The following is a 17,875-nucleotide window of genomic DNA, read 5'->3' on the forward strand; positions in this document are numbered from 1 at the left end:
ATATTTTGGGTTATCTGATATGCATGATTGTCCAAAAAGGCTTATCTGATTGTGCATGTGATGTCTAACAGTACGACAATGATTGAAAATAGTGAACATGTGACACTGGTTAATGAAATGGGTTCGCATTCTCTATGTTTTTCTTTGTGAGATACCCAGGCATGCTGGGAAAAACTTAATTATAAGGGTTTTTAAGAGTAAAAAATTATTAAAAAAGTTGAGATCTCATGAGTTTTTAAATAAATTTATGTTCAAACTGAAAACAGTAATTTAGAAAATTAAAAGACAAACTAAATAGAATATTTTAAAATAATTTTTGATATAAATACGTCGTAAGTTAAGAAAGAAGGGAGAAAATTAAGTTTGTGTTCATTTTGAACTAAAGGAAACAAAAAACGCCCACCGTGGGGCTCGAACCCACGACCACAAGGTTAAGAGCCTTGCGCTCTACCAACTGAGCTAGACGGGCTTACGTTAAAAATTACTTGTTTTAGTTAATAAACCCTTATTAACATTATTAACTTTCAATTAAAATATTTCATGATCTTTAAAATAAAAATAAAAATAAAAAAAATTATTTTTCCAATTACACACTTACATCCTTTAAAATAATTAAATAATAAATTATAATTATATATAAAATGTTAACAGTATTATTTTTGTTCATTTATTGAGTCTTTAATACGTTTTGCATAAAATAAAGTTTGACTAAATATATTTTGAATATTGATCTGGACATCTAAACTTTATAGCACTGTACAATATATTTGAACTACAAAAACATTCAATCACTTGTTTTGAAGGAGATATAACATATTAGTTTAATACAACTACAAATGGTGTGAGATGCTTTTGAAGGAAACCTCGTTTTAATTTTGAAAATTGATGAAGCTGTTGTAACCTTTAAGGCAGACACATGAGATCAGTCTGCGAGATACAAATTCTGAAGTAAAACTCAAGAAATGTGGTGCCATGCCAGACTTTTGAATCACATTTATTATTTCTCACACTTATTTGCTAGTGTTTTATAGAAGGCATAGTCACAAACATTTAATTTGCATGGCAAATTCACGGTTAGAATAAATGGAAATTTGAGAGGTTCAAGAACTGAAAGGTTTTGATTCATGGTTTATAATTTATTCTCTAAAGCAGAGACCTTTATTTGATGATGATGAAAGGTAGTTTATGACCACAATGAAATGAATATAAATCAAGAGTTTATTTGGACAAACTTCTCCCTGAATCGGGGGCAAACGTCTACGAAAAGATCAATTGAATTTAATAAAGAGTCGCTTAGATTTTTCCATAGTTTATTTATTCATATTCCAAAAATAACATTGATTTCAATAAATATAATTATAATAAAGGATTTGTATTTTTTTTCTTCTTTAGCATATGTTGTTATATAATGACGAGAACATCATTTTCTCAATTCCAATCGACTAGGTGTATTGTGTCGATTCTTGTTAGTAATCTATCTAGAAATACCGCTTTATTCCTTATTTAGACTCTTTTTATCACAACCAGTACCTTCCAAAAGAACACTTACTCGGATATCTTTACCCTTGGACATGACCCTCCTTTGGATTTTTAATTCACTTATAACTCTTTTACAAGAAAAAAACCTTTTCTACAAATTAATATTAGTTTATACAAAAGTTATAAAATAAATTTTAAAAATTATATATCAATTAACTTCAGATCAATTTTTTTCTTTAATTTTCTTTTCCAACTAGAGAGTTTATAGAAAAGCTCATCCAAATATATAAAAAAATGTGTGTGAAAATTGATTTGAGAGAGAGAAAGATGATGAATTTAATTGAATTAGAGGTGAAGTCTCTATTGTTTACTTAAGTGGTTTAAAAGTGAAACTAGGTGAATTTAGAATAAAACTTGTAAAAGTGTGTGAATAATTTAATTGATGTGATAGATTAAAGATTAGAATTGTCAAAGTGGATCAGAATCTGTGGGTCAACCCAATCCACCACATATTCGAGCTGGATGAGGTTATTTTTTTTTTACAAACTTTAGGCTAGATTGACTTTTGACCCCACCTACCGAGAACTTGGCTCATCTAGGTTGAACCTATGGTGAGCCAGTTTGGCTCATCAATCCACTTGCAAATAAAAGATCACGCAATTGTTTTGTATTTAGGTTAGGTTGGACTGATATTTGTTTCTCGACATATTAGGTTGACAAATGCAAACCTAATATTTTTGTGATTTTGGTTTGGAATTAAATATTATTTTGGATTTTATTTGAATTATATTGAAGTTTATTTAGATTTTTTTTCCACAATTATAATTTAGTTTGTTTTAGACTGAAGGAGAAAAATTATATATATTTTTTAATTAAGTGAGCCAACCTGTTTAACTCACCAACTCATGGTAGGTCAAACCAGGTTCATTGTTATTTTTTGCTCGTTAATAAGTGAACCAAGTTGGATCGACTCACTAGGTGACCAACCTTCAGGCTATGTTCTTTTGAGAGGAAGAATTAGAAGGAGAGGGAGAGGAAGAGATGGGAAGGATCAGAGGATGAAGTTGATGTTGTTCCTTTTAAGGAATTAGGAGGTGATTTTAGAATAGATTAGAGAGTGAAATTTGTGAAAGTTTGTGGTTGAATTGAATGATGTGACATATTAAAAAAAAATTAATAGATAAAAAAATGAGATTATCAAAATATCCCTAATGTTAAAAGTAATATAAAATGCTATATAAATCATTTAGAATAATTTATTTAATTTCTATTAATTGTGTGAAATAATATAAATATATTTATAAAATAATAATAATCAAATTTATTTGGTATGAAATTAAATTTAACATTTATCAATTTAATATTTACATGAAAAATAATTTATTTATGTTATATATATTTTTGTTTTTAAGTCTTTGAAATATATATTTTTTTGTTTATTTGATATGAACATATCTTTTTTAATTTGATTATGTTTGTTAATAATATAGGTAACGTTTTTTAATAATTTTTTTTTATTTTTTTCAAATTTTATAGAATTATGTATTGTTTATATATTTTTAACTTTTAGATTTTTAGATATTTGTTAATAATAAAATTTTATTTATTTTTATTAATAAATTAAAACTAAAATTAAAAGATAAATTTATGTGAAGAAATAAGAAAGAAGACAGCACTATGTGAACACGCGTCAAAAATTTACGAGGATACGAGAGGTAAAAAATAAATATGACGAGGATAAAATGGTAATTTTGTATCCATGACCTTCTAATCTCTTCCATAGTAGAGGGATTGAATTTTTTAGCCATCCCTCTAATCCATCCCTGTCATTCCCTTGCATCACCCCAAAAAGAACAAGGTGATCACTCTCCATGCCTTCATCTCTAATCCTCTCAAAAGAACGGGACCTCAGTGTATCGGACGTGATAACTTCTTTTGACAACTTTATTAAAATTTAAGTTTAATTGAAAGAAAAACAAAATCATGAAATTGATTGAAAGTAATATAAGATTATATTTTAGTTGAGTTATATTTATTTTCTAAAAAATATTTAATAAATAAATTGGAAAAATATTTATTTTAATAAAAACATAATATAATACGATATGTTTATGTATTGATTTTTTTTTTGATAAATAATAAAAAGTAGAAAATATTAATTAATGTTGTGAACATAATTTTAGAAGTTATATTTATATTATTTTTGAATTAAAAAAACAAAAAATAATTAAAATTATTATATAATCTTATATAAATCACCTTCAAATTATACGAGAGAGGATCATAAAATAATCAAATTCCTATTTTTCTTTATTTTCCTCTCTCTCAAATCCCCAAGTAAATACCTTAAATCACTCTCTAACCCCCTCTAAACAGTAAATAAATGCACGTAAAAGTAGGGATGACAACGGGGCGGGGCGGGGACGGGTTTCACTATCCCATACCCATCCCCGTAACAAAAATTCATCCCCATCCCCATACCCAAATCCAACGGATATCAAACTTTTATCTCATCCCCATCCCCACCGGGTAACGGGTATAATCTCGTACCCATACCCGTACCCGTTTTCTTACTACTTTAATATTAATTTTAATTATTTTTTATAAAATAATAAAAAATTACGGTAAAGGAAACATAATATTATCAAATATTCAATATTAGGAGTATGGTTGTTTCTTCGATATCAAATACTTTGAAATAAATTATAATTGTTTACATTTTAGATTAGAATACCAAATAAAATTTAATGAGAACCAAAACATTTATTAAATTTGCAAACATTAATGAAACCTAGTTGATAAATTTTAAAAATATTTTTTTAAAAATATAAAAGGAAAAAATATTTTTTAAAAAATATAAAAGGAAAAAAATATTTAAATTAAAATATATTTTAAATGTTTGTTTACTTCAATTTTTTAAATTATAATGAATCTATTTTTTATACACTAATAAAAGTTATAATACATCACTTGATTAAAATGACGCAAAGAACAAATAATAAATATAATAATAAAATTTTAATATAGATTTTGTATCTTTTGAACCACAATATATGTTGGGTGGTGGTAAAAGAATATTCATGGCAATTACATTAAATTTTTATATTGTAGTAAATAAAAATTATTTATACAATTATAGTGAAAAAATTAAAGTATGATTATAATGAGTTAGAAAATAAAAAATAATTAGATAAAATTTATCGAAATAGTATTCTACATGATGAAAATAAAAAAAATAAAAAAATAAAAAAATTAACAAATGTGTGTCTTATAAACAATTTGGAGACTATTGGAAGGAATCACACAAAGGAAAATAAATATATAATTAAAATTATGATAAGATGAAAAATATCTTAGAGATTTAAAAAAACTTTTCAAATATCAACATATATATACTCAATGGTTGATAAAAAAAATGACGCAAAGAACAAATAGTAAACATAATAAAATTTTATCATAGATATTGTATCTTTTAAACTCCAATATATGTTGGATGGTGATAAAAATATATTCATGGCAATTACATTAAATTTTTATATTGTAGTAAATAAAAATTATTTATACAATTACATTGAAAATATTAAAGTATGATTGTAATGAGTTAGAAAATAAAAAATAACTATATAAAATTTATTAAAATAGTATTCTATATGATGAAAATAAACAAAAATAAAAATATTAAAAAATTAACAAATGTGTGTCTTACAAATAATTTGGAGACTATTGGAAGGAATTGCACAAAGAAAAACAAATGTATAATTAATGGTATGATAAGACGAAAAACACCTTAGAGATCTAAGGAAACTTTTCAAATATCAACATATACACTCAATGGTTGAGAAATAACAAAAAAAATTTTAGCGAAATGAAAGAGTTATTCAAATGAAACAAAAAATAATAATAATAAGTAATTTTTTGTATATTACCTTGTAAATGAAATGTTTATGCTATTAAACACTTAAATTGAGAGTATTAAACATTCTCAGGTGAAAGGAAAATATACAATAAATAAAAATATTAAAAAATAATAGAAATATTCAAATGTTAGACATAAAATTTTTTTAATTGACATACATCATTTTAACATAATTACATAAAAGTTATGATAAGATAAAAAAATATATTGGAAATGCGAATGAGTTTCATGACAAACAAAATATTTAGAAAAAATAAAAAATAGAAAGAATATATATATATATATAAATATATATATATATATATATATATATATATATATATATATATATATAAATATATAGGGTTACTTAATTAATTGTGAATATTTTAATAATTTAAATGATGATGGAGATATGGCGGGGACGGGTATTATGGCGGGGATATATTCATCCCCATCCCCATACCCAATTGAAAAAATCGGAGATTCTCCATACCCGTACCCATACCCAGTCAATGCGGGGATTCCTCGTCAAAACGGGAACAAGTTCGGACAATACCCACGGATACGGGTTTATTTACCATCTCTACTTAAAAGAGAACTTTGGCATGACTCCAATGTTAAAAAGTTTGTCCATTTGTTTGCAAAGAAACTCTAATGGAGGAATTTTAATATTAAAAGGCTGTTTGGAGGAAAATAGTGGAAAACTACCATAAGGGAGGTATGATGATTAACAAAAGGTGGTGTAAACAACATTTTCCTTATTCTGGGCCCGATGAGAAATGGGGCCAGAGCGAACCAAGCATGAAAGTCCATACCCAAACAAGCAGAATTGCAGCAGACAGAAGCACGGAATTAACTGAACAGCGTGGTCATGAAGAACATCAGTTCCGACAATATGCAATGGTGCAAAATTCGTATCTGATGCCGAGGAAAAATCGACCCAGAGGGCACTAATTTTTTATTTTAGTTTATTGGGTAAGTATTGGCCGCAGTATTATTTAACCGTGCAATCAGCCCAAGTGTGCTCCCTTCTACCATGAGTTTGTTTCCTGCATGTTCTTATTGTGCTGTTTCTGTTTTGATCAATTTTCCGTTGCTATAACAGTAGTTTCTTGAGCTTGTCAAAGTTATTTATTTTGAAATAAGTAAGAGTTGGTTTATATTGCCTATCAAGTGTTCGAAGGAATGCATAAATGAAACTGAAAAGCGAGGAAGTTTTATCTTTAAATAGTTTGGTTGTCAGAATGCAGACAAGGTAAATTCTTCGGCGTAACCATAACAAGAAAGTATTCTGAAGTGTGGTAATTTCACTGGTTTAAAATTGAAGTGGAAATAAACTCTTCTCTGACTGGTTAAAACATTTTTACACTCTAACCAAATCTTCATATATGTCAGTCAGGTTTGTTAACTTTTACTATAGTTTTATGAGGCTGTTTTTAATTGGTTTACAGTGTAAAAAGTTTTACACAGTATAGCTTTTGTATTCTAAATTTATTGATTTTTATGCGCATACTTCGGTAGCGGAGTGAGTGAGTTCTTAATTTTGAGCATAATGGGTAGATACATGTTATATTGATAATTACACTCTGTAACAGCATAGTGGTGTTGAACAGAAAAACAAATTAAAGATTCTGCCTAAAAGGTTACGAAATATGAAGAAATTTGTTCCTTAAATTTGCTACCAATTCGTGTACGTGGGAAGGAGTGTAAACAGGGTTCTTTGCTGTTATTAAAAAGTTTAGCAGCAAAGGATGAGTTTAGGGATGGGAGTCGTTAAACTGAAGAGATACTGATAAATGATATGCCATAGGTTTTACAGTAGATTTTGTTCAATCAAAAGGAATGATGGTGATTATTGAATTGCAGGAAGTGCAGTTTCGATAACTCTAGAGTGTACTTATCCCTTCGACTCTGTGATAACACATCTCCAAATTTGAAAAGCACGATGCCCATGACATGTTTAAGCTCAATTATTTCTCCTCTGCCCCTGTCACAAATATGTCAGGTAATGCTGTTCTTTTGACCAAGAAAAAAGCTGTTTTTTTTTTTGTAATTGCTTATTCTTCTCTTCTGACCCAGGCTAAGATGGATAAAACAAGAGCCCTTCTATGGGGGAATAAATTATCAACAATTCCAATAACCGTCTCACTGAAGGTAAACAAAAGCTCAATAAAAGAGCATAGTAATTGCATTTCTTGTATTTGGCTTTGAAGTATTGAAATATTCTGCTTTTGATTATAGAGAAGTTGTATCCACTGCGTGATTAAGAGATCCAAAGTTAGCCCAGAAGGTGGTGGTCCCATGGAGAAGAAGTAGGTTTTTTATTCTATTTTCATTATTTTTCAATGAACTCTTGTTTATGTGAATTATTTGTTTTACCTGGAATGCAGAAAAGGGAAGAAGACAACTGGAAAGAAAGAGCACCACTTGTGGAAAAGTAGAGATTCAGCTCAGTCTGGCCAAAAGGCCCTCACTCTTGTTAGAATTGTATGTCACCCATTGATATCCTTTTAGTCAGAATTTTGGATTTGGGGTATTACTGGATTCTTCCACATTCACCAGCACTGCCATAACCTGATATTTTATCACCTAGTGTATTCAAAATTGAACTTAGTCTGTCAGTTAGGGGTTGGTTTGGATTTGTAAGATTCATTTATTTTGTTTGTGTCTTCAAGTGTACTTACATCTTTCTTATAAAAAGCAGCCTGTTATGATCGGTTAATAGATTGAGCACATTGATTTCTCTCTAACACAGTGATTTATCTCCTTTCTCTTATTTTTCTTCTGTCTTCTGGAGTTTCGTTGAGCTTTTCCACAATTCTTCTACCGATTCTTCATTTCTTACTAGTTATTGGATCATGGAGGTGCGGTGCGGATGAATGTGGAGAAATCGGTAATACAGGGTAGGAAATGAACTATTTATTAAATACTGTTAATTGACTAAGGAAGTACTAAGAAAATAATTTCATTTAATGAACAGCGGGAGGGCTCTTTTAATGTTATAGTATCACGTTGATTTTTATTTTTTACATGATTGAACTTGAAATGATAGGTTTCTAAACTCCCTAATGAGAAAGAAGCTGTTTATGGGGCATTAGACAAATGGACAGCTTGGGAAACAGAGTTTCCAGTGATTGCAGCAGCTAAGGCTTTAAAAATCTTAAGGAAAAGGGGTCAGTGGGTTCGTGTAATTCAGGTAAGAATACAACTACTTTAAATAGCTCCTGTTCTCTATCAAACCAAGCGCTTTGAGTGCCTTTATTGATTTTTAAAGAATATTTGACAGCAAATATTCTGTTTGTTTGATGATTGAAAATGTGTTTTCATAACAAGCCCTAGAGCTGATATCGCTTCGTGCAAAGTTCTCTGGGATTCAAAATTTTCATAGCTCAAGAAATGATTGATGGATGGTGGTTTATTGTTGAAACTTTTGATAAATGAATTTGCTTGTTAACTAATACTGAAATTGCTCATTTGTTTTTATAGTTTTGGATCTGGTTTTAGGTACTGAATAAATGAAAGTGGTCATTATCTCAAATTTTTTCCCCTCATCTGTCGAAGTAAAAGTATGTATTTGTAGTTACAAGGGGCCATGATATATTTTATGGATTCCATATATCCATACGCTTTTATATTTTTCTCTTTTCTTAATTGTGTTTCATCCATCAATATTGACATAGTTTGATCCTTTTTTGGGAATGTCATCAAGTTTATTTAGTTGGTAAAAATATGCAAAACTTTTAACTGCATTTATCTAACATCTCAGGATTGGCAAAGTTTCAGACATATTTGGATGATTTAAATGAAGTTGTGCTCTGTGAATGAGACCCTTTTTCCTTCTAGACCTGATGACCTCATGTTTCGTTACTTAGGAGGAACGGTAAAGAATCTTACTGATTATTACTCCTCGGTAAATCACAGGTAGCAAAGTGGATGCTAAGCAAAGGACAAGGAACAACGATGGGAACGTTTGATACCCTTCTTCTGGCATTTGATATGGACCAGAGGGTAGATGAGGCAGAATCATTGTGGAATATGATCATACATACCCACTTGCGCTCTGTCTCTAAAAGACTGTTTTCAAGGATGATATCGATATATGATCATCATGATATGCCGGATAAGATCATAGAGGTATCCTTCTTTGAACCATTATTCTCATTTGACCTCGCATTATTATTTTTTTTTGCAATTTTAACTAGACTCGTGTAAGTTCAGGTATTTGCAGACATGGAGGAGTTGCGGGTAAAACCTGACGAAGATACGGTCAGGAGAGTGGCAAGAGCTTTTAGAGAACTAGGCGAAGAAGAGAAGCAGAAATTGGTTATAAAACGATATGGGATTAAATGGAAGTACCTTCACTTCAATCGCGAACGGGTGAGAGTTAGAACAGAAGCATATGATGATAATGAATCAACCAATTGAAATGGGTAAATCAATTATGCCAACGAGGACACTACTTGTTGCGTTCTACTGCAGCTGCATCAGTGGCTCATCAATCTGCTGCATTGCTGTGCATCCAGGTCCAACATAGCCACGGATCAACCAGAAGTTGTACTACATTGAGGGATCGGGGCTCTGCACCCTAAATTGAAAAACGACAATGTTGTAATGTATAGACACTTAGTTAGCTTAGGCATGTATTCAGAGCAAAACTTGTTAATATATAAGACTTGATGTCTACAATCGGAACTAATTTCTTAGTTCTGCATATACTAATTCCTGTTTAAGTATATTCTTGACACTGGATCAACCTAATGAATCTGACAATTTGAATCAAATTAATTGAAGTGTTTTTCTTTGTCACTTCACAATAGGGTCGAACATGTACCTAACCGATTATATCTGTTCTCTATTGATATTCGGTTCTTACCCTTTAAAACCAAACCACTGATTACTGATTGGATTCCTTAACTTGGATTTTTGTTTTACGTTTAGGTAACCAGAGCCACACTAACGGCGTCCGTAGTCCTTTTCAAATTATATTTTTTAGGAGTAATAAATATATTTTAAAGCGATTGAAAGATCCTCATAACATGGGCCCCTGTTGAGGAGTGCTTTAAAGCAAGGCTCCACCATGATGTCAACTAGCTAGGAAGATTTGACCAAAAAAGTACATAGACTCAGAATATATATGCACAGTATTTTTTTTTTTGAGAGGATTCAATAGAAAAAGAAGCGGCATAAAAACAATGATTTCATTAGTGTTGAATTGTTATCAATCCTCAAATAACATTCTTAAGCTTATCGTGCTATCACCACCACTCTAATATTCTGTATCTTATCTGTTGCTGTTCCCCCAAGATTCTCCAACTGTTTTAGACCTTTGGCCTTTGGAAAAATGTCAAAGGAAAAAACACTTCAATAAAGTAATGAAAATAAGAAGACACAATATTATTCTATATAAAAGACACTGCCAGTGGGCTTCTTACAACGACATGTTCTCGAGTCCATGCATACCAACCAAAGTAGTACTTATCTGGGCCATGGTTGGTTGGTATCTGACTCGAGTTTGCTGTCACTGTGATGATGAAGTTCATTTTCTGCCCAACATGATTAAATGTAAGAGTATCTGGAGTGGCTGTGATGGAGAATTCCTTTGATGACGAGGCACTAAACTTGTAAATACTCTTGCTCCCACCAACATTGGTGACTGTCCTCTTAATAGTCCTAGAGTAATTGAGTCCATGGATTTGTATGGATGGATAGTTGAGTTCAAAGGGTTCAAGAAACGACTTTGGACAGTTAAAGGTAATGTTGAGGTTTTTAGCCACTCCAAGTTTACAAGTGTAAAGAAGGTAGTCCGTGTAGGAGGCATCATAAACTAGACCAGGATCTGCTGCTCCTTTGGGGTTGAAGTGCCCAGATCCCATTGCAAAAGGTGTTGCAAGATTTCCAGCTTCATCAATCAATGGATGACCAGTGTTGTCCGTTGGCATGGCTGCATCAGTAAAATTGGGAATGCTATTGTTATAGACTTTTATTTTCATGATGAAGTTAGACTTGGTATAGAACTAAACACATCAATAAATTTTTAATTAAATATGAATCATCTAAGGGAATGGTAGCCAATTAAGAGGGGTGGATCATGAGCATGTCGAAGTTACCTGTAGTGATGAGAGCAGATCTTATAGCAGCAGTGGTCCAAGTAGGGTGTATGGCTTTGAGAAGAACAGCTGCAGCAGCAACATGAGGGCATGACATTGAAGTTCCAGAGAAGATGTTGTACTTAACCACTCGTTTGTCGTTAAATGTCATTCGTGTGGGGCCATCTTCCGCGGTCCATGCTGCTAATATGTCTACTCCTGGGGCTGTAATATCAGGCTGAAAGAAAACAATGATTCAAAAATTTTCATGTTACTTTTGATATATCAGTTGCATGATGACACGACACAAGGTTTCAAATGTAATGTTTGGTGATGATACCTTGAGAATATTAGGGTCAATTATATTTGGACCCCTGCTAGAGAAAGAGGCCATGTAGGGTGCTGGTGTGGTTTTCAACACTGTTGTTCCTGGCAGAATTTGTGCCATTGGATTTGGGGTAGAATGGACATAGTCAATGAGTTTTAAGACATTATCATAGGACAGTCCAGTGGCTGGAATAAAATGAGGATCAGAGGGTACATCATTTCCATTTAGTTTATTGTTCCCAAGGATGAGACCAATTCCCCCAACCCTTTGAACTTCTAAGCCTTTTTTTAACCTTCCACCTTGTCCTCTGAGGCAGATAACTATCTTCCCCCTTGTCCTGTTAGGTTCAAGGGTATTGTCCAAGCAATACCTGCACAATCAAACAAACCTTTTCAATTTTATATCAGTCACAGAATCATAATCTATTAGGAAAAAGAAAGTGCTGAAAATCTACCCAGAATTATTACTAGGCAGGCCTGGAAGTTCAACATCTTTAGCTAGAACCAATGGGTAAGAGTTGTTTCCCATGTTAACTGGGGTAATCGATCGACCCTGATATTAACATAGAAAAAAAGAAGTGTGTAATTCAACGAATCGAAAGTTCATCATCTAGCCCCATATACACTAACATTTTTGTGACATTGTATTTTACCAGAATTGAACAAGATAGATCAATAGGATTTCAATTTTCACTATCGGAATCTTCTTAACTAATCTTATGTAACTAAAAATTTATCGTCTTGTTTTATTTTAATCATAATATATTATTTAAAATATAAAATGGTTACTATTTAATTACATATCTATGAATGTTTAAATGAAGTAAAATTTTGTGTACAATATTATACTGACAATTTTACTTAATTTAATTTTTAGGTTTATAAAATATACGAGTTCTATATTATTTTATTATATTTGAAAATTTTAATTTTATATATATAAACAAACAAATGTTGCATGTCAGGTATGTATTTTTTTTAAGATGTGCTCGAGAGTTGAGTTCTTTATGAAAAGAAATAGTAAGGTATTGTTTTGTAGAATAAAACCTAATGATTTAATGTTTGATATTTACTTATGATAATCATATTTTAATTACTAAATTTTAGCAACTTTTTTTATAACATGAATGTCATCTTCCAAGTGTTTATTTGTTTTTCATCAATCATGCATGTTGCAGGCTCCTTTAATAAGCACTTCAAAATCACTATCAGATGTAAGAGCAACTATAAATATGCATACCTCAGACTCATTTTTTCTTCACATAGAAATGCAACCAAACACACAGTTTCATAAACTTAACGTCTTACCTCAATGAGTGTGCCATTGGCGAGCTTAACAGGAGAAAGAAAGGAGCGATCGACAGTGCTGGCACCAACAGTGATGATCCATGGTGCAGGGTTTGACAAAGTTTGAGGTGAAGGGCCAGCGTTACCTGCACTGCACACTACAACAATGTTGTTCCTCACAGCATGCAATGCACCCCTAGCAATCGCATCCTCCTCATAAGAAAGGGGTTCACTGAACCCAATGGAAATGCTCAGAACATCAACGCCATCACCAATGGCATCATCTATAGCTTTCAGCATGTCAATGTTTGTGCATACGTTCCCCTCGTCTTTCGACTTTCCCTTAATGGGCCAACATGCTTTGTATATGGCAAGACGGGCCAAAGGGGCCCCACCTAGGGCAGTGCCCTTCGCAAACCCTCCTAGGGCTGAGGCATTCGCCACTGCACGCCCTGCAACTATTGAAGCCGTGTGTGTTCCATGACCATCTTTGTCACGTGCTGATCTGTAGTCCTCTTTTTCGTTTAGAGGGCCAAATGCACTCTCGTAACCGCGCAAGTAGTAACGAGTTCCTATAATCTTCCTGCACAAAATATGCAAACTTCATGTTTATTATGGATTCATAAAAAATCAGATGTTATGGTCCATGTCCTTCTATTTCTTCCTAAGGAAATGTTTTGGTTTCAAATTTCCACCATCTCACTCGTGTTAACAACAGTCAAAACGGATAACTCGGTCCGACTCGACTTAACTTATCACGGGCTAATTACTTAGTGAGCCAAATCAATCTGGCTCATTAATTAGCGAGTCAAAAAGATTTCAACCCGACCCGGTCCATCGCACATTGGGGTTGAATGGGTTGGTTCACGAACTCACTTAATTAAAAAAAATATAATTTTTATTTTTATTTTTTTGAGTCAAAACTAAATTATAATTTTAATTAAAATTTAAATAAATTTTAATACAATAAAAATATAAACCAAAATTACAAAAATACAAATTATCTATGTGTTGGCTAAAAAAACAACCTAATATAATAACCCAAATACAAAGCCCAACTTAACAAAAGATATGTGTGTGATCTTTTATTTGCAGGTTGGTGAGCCAACTCGGCTCACTACGGATTCAACCCGGATGAGCCGGATTCTAGATGAGTCGAATAAAAAATCAATCTGTATTGAAATTTATAAAAAAATTTCAATCCAATCCAAATCCATAATGAATCAAATTAGTTTGCAGATTTTAACCCATTTTGGTAGCTCTAGGTTACCTTTTTTGTGATTTTTTGTAATATTCGTTTCTTAAGTGTTTAAAATGTAACTCTGTGAGATTAATTGTAGTGGTTAGACTGTCATTGTCAGTTTTAGAAGTAATTATATCATTCACGTGATTTTTCTATATATATTTCCTAAACTGATGAAATTAGCATAATATACTAATAATGGACAATATATATCAAATAAATTTTAAGAAGCTATAATGAACTTTTTGTATCTCATTGATTATCTAAATGAAATTTATATAATTTGTCTCTGAAATGTGACACTGTATGTAAGTAATGTGTTGAAAAAAAAAAGTTTTGTAGAAATGATTATACGATTTTATTGTATAAAATATCTCATTCAAAAACCCCATGGTAATGGACTCAGATTGAGAAACATCACGAGCAACACCAAAGAAAGAAAGACATGTCAGAAGTGCATAATTTTGCTGAGTGTATCATCCCAATACATACAGATGAAAATGTTGTCCCCTAGTTTACATGTCACTCTTTTTCTCTCTCGTTCACATGTTTGGGTCTTTTGGCATGCACTGATCATTTCAGTGTATACCTCTTCAATAATTCAATCATCTTCTTCTACACTATGGGAGTGGTGTGCATAGTCACACACCACAGGTCAAGGGAAAAGACATTGACCCAACAAACAAAGAAAACAAAAGAAAGACACAGATATACATGTAGAGAAACTCACGAGATGCAAAATAAAAACAAGCCAAAAACAATTAAGTCAAAAGGACAAAAAAGCTACAAATCATATCTATCTACACTCACAACCTCAATAGATATTCTATTTAGAATTTAACCCCACCTACCGCCAAAGTAGTATTTCAAAATACTTTCTCTATCATTTTGTTTTTTCAGAAAATTAACGAAATACAAATATGTATACGAAACGAAAAAGACCACACAGAGAAAACCATGTTACATGTCAGTTATATGCTTCTGAATTAATCTGATAAATCTACTCCAAGAATAATAGTTATTATATAATTCTTTGCATCTCCAATTTCCTAGGAATAGTTTTATAATGTTTTACTTTCAGTTAAATGTTTCCCTTTATTTTATATAAAAGTATAATATCTCACAGTATATATTATCCCTTTAATATATATTAATCTTCCTTCCCATGCACACTTTCTTTTCGTTATCTTTTAAATAGATGTATATGAATATTCACACACCTTGACAATGACATGATTATAATTTATGCAACAGATAGTGAATTGAACTTTTACTTTAGTAATATTTAAGCCATTCCTCAGTGTTCAGTTCAAGATTAAATAAATGAAGAAAGAAACCACTAATGCTGACTAACTCATAAAGAAAACCATTCAAAGGTTCCAAAGTTCACTGAAGAACTTTCATATGAAAAGACAATTGTCATGTCATTTTATAATACATGTAACTATAGTGAAAAAGCTACACTGAATAGCTTGTTCAGAAATCACAAAGACTCTATTTTAGAAACTGTCATCTCTAAAGCTTTCAAGATAAAATCAAACTAAGTATATTTATTTCCAAACTATGTATAAACACATATATCATCCTAATTTAACAAAAAAATTTAGAAGTTCATAGGTGGTATAAAGAAAAGCAATGTCACCTATTACATCGAGATGAATCGAAAGCAGTTCCATTTTGGCATTCTCCTTTCCATTTCGTCGGAACAGGCTCCATTCCTTCATCACTGAAGCTCAGTGAGTCTGGCCACACACCTGCAAGTAGAACCACAGTGCAGACACGCACATACTAATTAACACATTGCTCACTGGTTTGGTTTGATGCTACTGATTAGTTATATAATTACATAACACATTATTTAGATAAATAGAGTAAAATGAGAACAGCCACACCGATAATTACAGTAATGCTATATTACCTTCATAAAGAAAGGAAAGAAAATTATGAAATCAGATATATTCGAAATATAATGATAAGAGACAGAAAGAAAAGAAACATTGTGGAAAAATGTTGTAAATAACAATCTTTTATTTAATTATTTTCAAGATTAAAGCATAGACATATAAGGAAGATAAAATTTACCACTATCAATCATTCCTACTATGATATCTTTCCCATATTGTGCTCTGCTTAGCAAGTCTCCATTTTTCTGATCTGAGTTTTCTTTCCATGGATTCAAAGGCGTATCCAATCCCACGAATTCCCATGATCTGGTGGTGTGCAAAGAGTAGATCTTTGGCTGGTTCTTATGCACAAAAACCACTCCCTCCATTTCTGTCCATGTTTTCTTTCCAAGGTTAGACATACAGATAAATAAAAAGAGGTTCAAAGAGGAACAAAAAACTTAAAACCAAAACTGTTGAAGAATTATTTAGCTTTACCTGAGAGCTCATTGGCTTCTTTTGGGGTAAGCAATGCTGCAAAACCATTGATACTGTGTTTGTAACTATAAAGAAGGGAAGCTCGTGCTTCCTCCTCAGTTTCTTTAACAGAAAGCAAAAAAGCGTGATGGGTATTCTCAACTTCATCTGTTTTATCACTATGAATGCTGTGATCTCGGAACAACTCAACTACATAAACCTGTGTGAACACGAGAAAGATTGTTTCACATTAGAGTATAATCCACATGGAAAACCAGAAGACAGAGAGTAAAAGAAAAAAGAGTGAGAAGGATATAGTAGATGAAAAATGAAAGACCTGCTTCCTGTTGCTGCATGAGGCCAAGGGAAGGAGAAGGTGGAGAAAAAGTAAGAAGTAAGTTGCTGAATTAGTTCTCTTAATTGCCATTTGTCCACAAATGCAGAATGATTATGATAATGAGATATTTATATCAGAGGTTCCAGGAAATCTCTCAGTGCTCTTATCTGTAGAATCTGGACCTAAGTGTAAGCTTCATTATTAAACGACAAGATTTTAAAGGTATGATATTTTCATAGGTCTTTCCATATAAGACATAACTCTCGTGATGAGTGATATACATTAGATATATGGATAATGTGACTACTGTAGACCTAAATTAGCTTCTGTTGAAGATTCCCATATTAGCAAGATTTGGACGGATTTCATACATTTATAAGGATTTAATAGACTTACATGTAGTTTAGAAAAAGGAAGTATAAATAATACTGTGTATCTTTGTTTTTTTAGGAAATACGTATTTGTTTATTATCTGTTTTGTAAAACTAAGTGAATAAAACCATATATAATGTAAAAAAAAAATGTAGAATGAATAAGAGAGAAACATAAATACATACAAGAAATAAAAACATATATTTAAAGAGTCTGCTTGTTAGCCTTTGTTTCTATAAGAAAATTATCCTAACATATAATCTTTTACTTTATTTTTCTTTCTAGTAGAGTATAATTTCTTTTAAGTAGTTTAATTTTAACGAGTTTCTTGTAATTTTTCAATTAGGAAATAAAAAACATAATTTTTTATTATACAAAAAAGTTTAGTAAAGAGGTTCATCCCATATGTTAAGAATAGATTTTCCTATTTGCTTTCATAAAACAATATTTTCAACAACATTGATTCTAGGCCCTCGTTTTATTTGA

The 17,875-nt window shown here is 31.4% G+C and overlaps 2 protein-coding genes and 1 non-coding gene across 4 annotated transcripts; 1 reads left to right on the forward strand and 2 right to left on the reverse strand.

Annotated features, from left to right (window-relative positions):
* Positions 1-396: 396 nt before the first annotated feature.
* TRNAK-CUU lies at positions 397-469 on the reverse strand. Its single transcript has one exon. It is a non-coding gene; the product is annotated as a tRNA-Lys (tRNA).
* Positions 470-6,129: 5,660 nt separating this feature from the next.
* Positions 6,130-10,158, forward strand: LOC114186742 (pentatricopeptide repeat-containing protein At4g18975, chloroplastic). 2 transcript variants are annotated; one of them, XM_028074734.1, is made up of 8 exons: positions 6,130-6,352; positions 7,244-7,382; positions 7,457-7,531; positions 7,619-7,689; positions 7,768-7,864; positions 8,430-8,573; positions 9,299-9,511; positions 9,596-10,158. In XM_028074734.1, the coding sequence occupies exons 2-8, from the start codon at positions 7,323-7,325 to the stop codon at positions 9,800-9,802; spliced, it is 867 nt and encodes a 288-aa protein (XP_027930535.1). In that variant the 5' UTR covers positions 6,130-6,352; positions 7,244-7,322; the 3' UTR covers positions 9,803-10,158. The 2 variants fall into 2 exon arrangements, with proteins under 2 accessions (XP_027930535.1, XP_027930534.1); XM_028074733.1 differs by having other exon boundaries at positions 6,180-6,352; positions 7,253-7,382; positions 9,596-9,870.
* A 403-nt stretch (positions 10,159-10,561) lies between these two features.
* Positions 10,562-17,170, reverse strand: LOC114187248 (subtilisin-like protease SBT5.6). Its single transcript, XM_028075440.1, has 9 exons — positions 17,018-17,170; positions 16,702-16,900; positions 16,403-16,594; positions 15,963-16,074; positions 13,099-13,660; positions 12,246-12,343; positions 11,804-12,161; positions 11,485-11,701; positions 10,562-11,318 (listed from the first exon to the last, which is right to left on the reverse strand). Exons 1-9 carry the CDS (start codon positions 17,105-17,107, stop codon positions 10,777-10,779), a joined length of 2,370 nt encoding a protein of 789 aa, XP_027931241.1. The 5' UTR covers positions 17,108-17,170; the 3' UTR covers positions 10,562-10,776.
* Positions 17,171-17,875: the final 705 nt, after the last annotated feature.

Source organism: Vigna unguiculata, chromosome 6, assembly GCF_004118075.2.
Source record: "Vigna unguiculata cultivar IT97K-499-35 chromosome 6, ASM411807v1, whole genome shotgun sequence".
NCBI lineage: Eukaryota > Viridiplantae > Streptophyta > Magnoliopsida > Fabales > Fabaceae > Vigna > Vigna unguiculata.